This window comes from Chaetura pelagica, unplaced genomic scaffold (assembly GCF_000747805.2).
Source record: "Chaetura pelagica isolate M959 unplaced genomic scaffold, ChaPel_1.0 scaffold436, whole genome shotgun sequence".
NCBI classification, from domain to species: Eukaryota; Metazoa; Chordata; class Aves; order Apodiformes; family Apodidae; genus Chaetura; species Chaetura pelagica.
The window spans coordinates 3,157,622-3,160,066 of NW_009953651.1; the positions used below are offsets into that span (position 1 = coordinate 3,157,622).

Sequence of the window (2,445 nt, forward strand, 5' to 3'; positions counted from 1 at the left end):
GGTGCCTGGGGGGAGCTGTGCGAGGGCTGGGTTCCCCCCAACAAGGGGCAGGGTGATGTGGGGCAGGGGCTGAGCATTGGGGTGGGGGAAGCTGAGAGCTGTGCATGGCAGGGACCAACCCCTGCATCTGCCACAGCACAGGAAAGGGGATGTCACCACTATGCTGAGGGGGCATGACATCCCTCCACCATCACCAAGCTCTTGGGGCACAGGGGGGCTGCAGCAGTATCCCCCACCCCACTGTGGCCCTCAAGGGCTCAGCGTTGGGCTGTCCCCAGGCATCCCACCCCGAGAGCCACCATGGTAATGTCAGCTGGTGCGAGCTCCATCCTGGTGCCACTGGTGCTGCTGCTGTGCTGGGTGGTCCCCAGTGAACAGGAGCCAGCCCCGCTGCAGCTGCGACTGGTGGGGCCACGGGGCCCAGCTGGGGAGGGCCGGCTGGAAGTGCTGTACCAGGGGAGCTGGGGCACTGTCTGTGATGATGGCTTCGACTTCCACGTGGCCACCGTTGCCTGTCGGCAGCTGGGATACACTGCAGCTGTCACCTGGACCCACAGTGCGACCTACGGCCGAGGGGAAGGTAAGGAAAGAATGGGGAGCAGGGGGTCCTGGAGAGGGCAGCATGCTTAGTGCTGGCTGGGACAGCCTGGCTGAGGGGCTGGAGGTGCTGGCAGCCCATGAGGGGCACTGGATGGGGCCCATGGTGCTGGGGAGGGAGATGGGGACCCCCCAGCTATGACCCCCAACCTGTGCATGTCCCCTCAGGCCCCATCTGGCTGGATAATGTGCAGTGTGGGGGCAGCGAGAGCTCCCTGGCGGAGTGTGTCCACAATGGGTGGGGCACCAGTGACTGTCATCATGGTGAAGATGCTGGTGTGGTGTGCTCAGGACAGCGCCTGCCCAATGCATCCCCCCAGGCCACCACGTCTGGTCACCTGGGAGAGGTGAGTGCCCAGCAGGATGGCTGGGGTACTCTGGGGCAGGTCCCTTTGATCCTTCTCCTTGGCCCCATCCTGCACACCCTTTTCTTGATGCTAAGGCCCCTGTGTCCACCACAGCAGGTGCTGGGGCTGAGCCTGGAGGAGGTGAGGCTCAAGCCCATCCTGGCACGGGCCAAGCTGAGCGTACCGGTGATGGAGGGTGCTGTGGAGGTGAAGCACAATGGGCACTGGAGGCAGGTGTGTGATGCTGGCTGGACCAGGAACAACAGCCGTGTGGTCTGTGGGATGCTGGGCTTTCCCCGGGAGAAGAACATCAACACCAGCTTCTACCGGTAGGGATGTGGGAAAGCCACTTTGCAGCTGTGAGGCATGCAGGACAGGGTGCCTGGATGGACATGCAGTGGGAGCAAGAGATCGGGGGTATTAGGGAAGGGATGCACACGTGGGTGGCTGTGCAGGGTGCTGGTATGACCTGACCATGCCTGGGTCCCCTTCTTGGGGACTTGATGAGATGCAGAGTTGGGCTCAGCAGCAGCCCGGTCTGTGGGGACAGCCACCAGTCATGGCAAGCGAAGTGTGGGTGGAAGGAGAGGAGAAGCAAGTGATCCTCAGCCCATCCACCCCTGCCTTGTACTGGGGCTATAAATACAGACTGTAATGAGCCCCTGTGGGTGCCAGGAGTTGCACAGTCCCGCCAGGGCACACGGCACAGCCAGGCTTGGCACGGTAATTGCCAGTGGGGAGAGAGCCTGTCCTCACCCTGCCATGTTGTAGAAGCACTCCTCCAGCTCCTGCCAGGGGGTTCTGGGAAGGGCAGGAATGAGGGGGTGGAGGGTCCTGAGTCAGGCAAGGTTGGCACAACAAACCCCCTTGACTTCCTGTCTCCTTATACTCTAGGAAACTCTGGAACATGAAGCTGAAGGACTCAAACTCCAGGTAGGGCTCAGCCCTCGGCAGGGCAGGCAGGGGCACTCTAAGTGGGCACCCAATGCCTGTGTTGAAGTAGAAGAGTATCCAGCACCCAGGCTGATGCCAGCCTCTGCTTCTCTCCCTCGGCAGCCTGAAGACCCTCAGCCAGAAGAACAGCTTCTGGATCCACAGGGTGCAGTGCCGGGGCACGGAGCCCCACTTGTCCCGCTGCCCCACACAGGTGGCCCCACCAGCCCCCCACCAGCATGCCTGTCCCCGTGGCATGCACGCCATTGTCAGCTGCCTCCCCAGCCCTGCCTTCCAGAAGGGCACAAGCAAAGGCAAGAGCAAGACCTCCTCAGGAAAGGTGAGCCCCAGCATGGTCCCACACCCTCATCCTACTGATGAAGGCTCTTGGAGCCAGACAGCACCCAGCCATCCCATTTGCACCCATGCCTGTGGTGCAGGCAGGTGGCTGTGCCTATGACCACTGACCATCTGTTCCCCATGCCCAGATCCTCCCAGTACGGCTGCGAGCTGGCACCCACGCCGGTGAGGGCCGGGTAGAGGTGCTGCACCACGGGCAGTGGGGGAC

The 2,445-nt window shown here is 62.5% G+C and overlaps 1 protein-coding gene across 1 annotated transcript in view; it reads left to right on the plus strand.

Annotated features, from left to right (window-relative positions):
• The first annotated feature begins 300 nt into the window (after positions 1-300).
• The window catches only part of LOXL4 (lysyl oxidase-like 4), an 8,609-nt gene continuing 6,464 nt past the window's right edge, over positions 301-2,445 (plus strand). The window contains exons 1-5 of the mRNA XM_010000059.1: positions 301-580; positions 766-944; positions 1,062-1,273; positions 1,839-1,877; positions 2,001-2,217. Of these exons, the coding sequence (XP_009998361.1) occupies positions 301-580; positions 766-944; positions 1,062-1,273; positions 1,839-1,877; positions 2,001-2,217 (927 nt within the window). The remainder of the gene's footprint in view (positions 581-765; positions 945-1,061; positions 1,274-1,838; positions 1,878-2,000; positions 2,218-2,445) is intronic.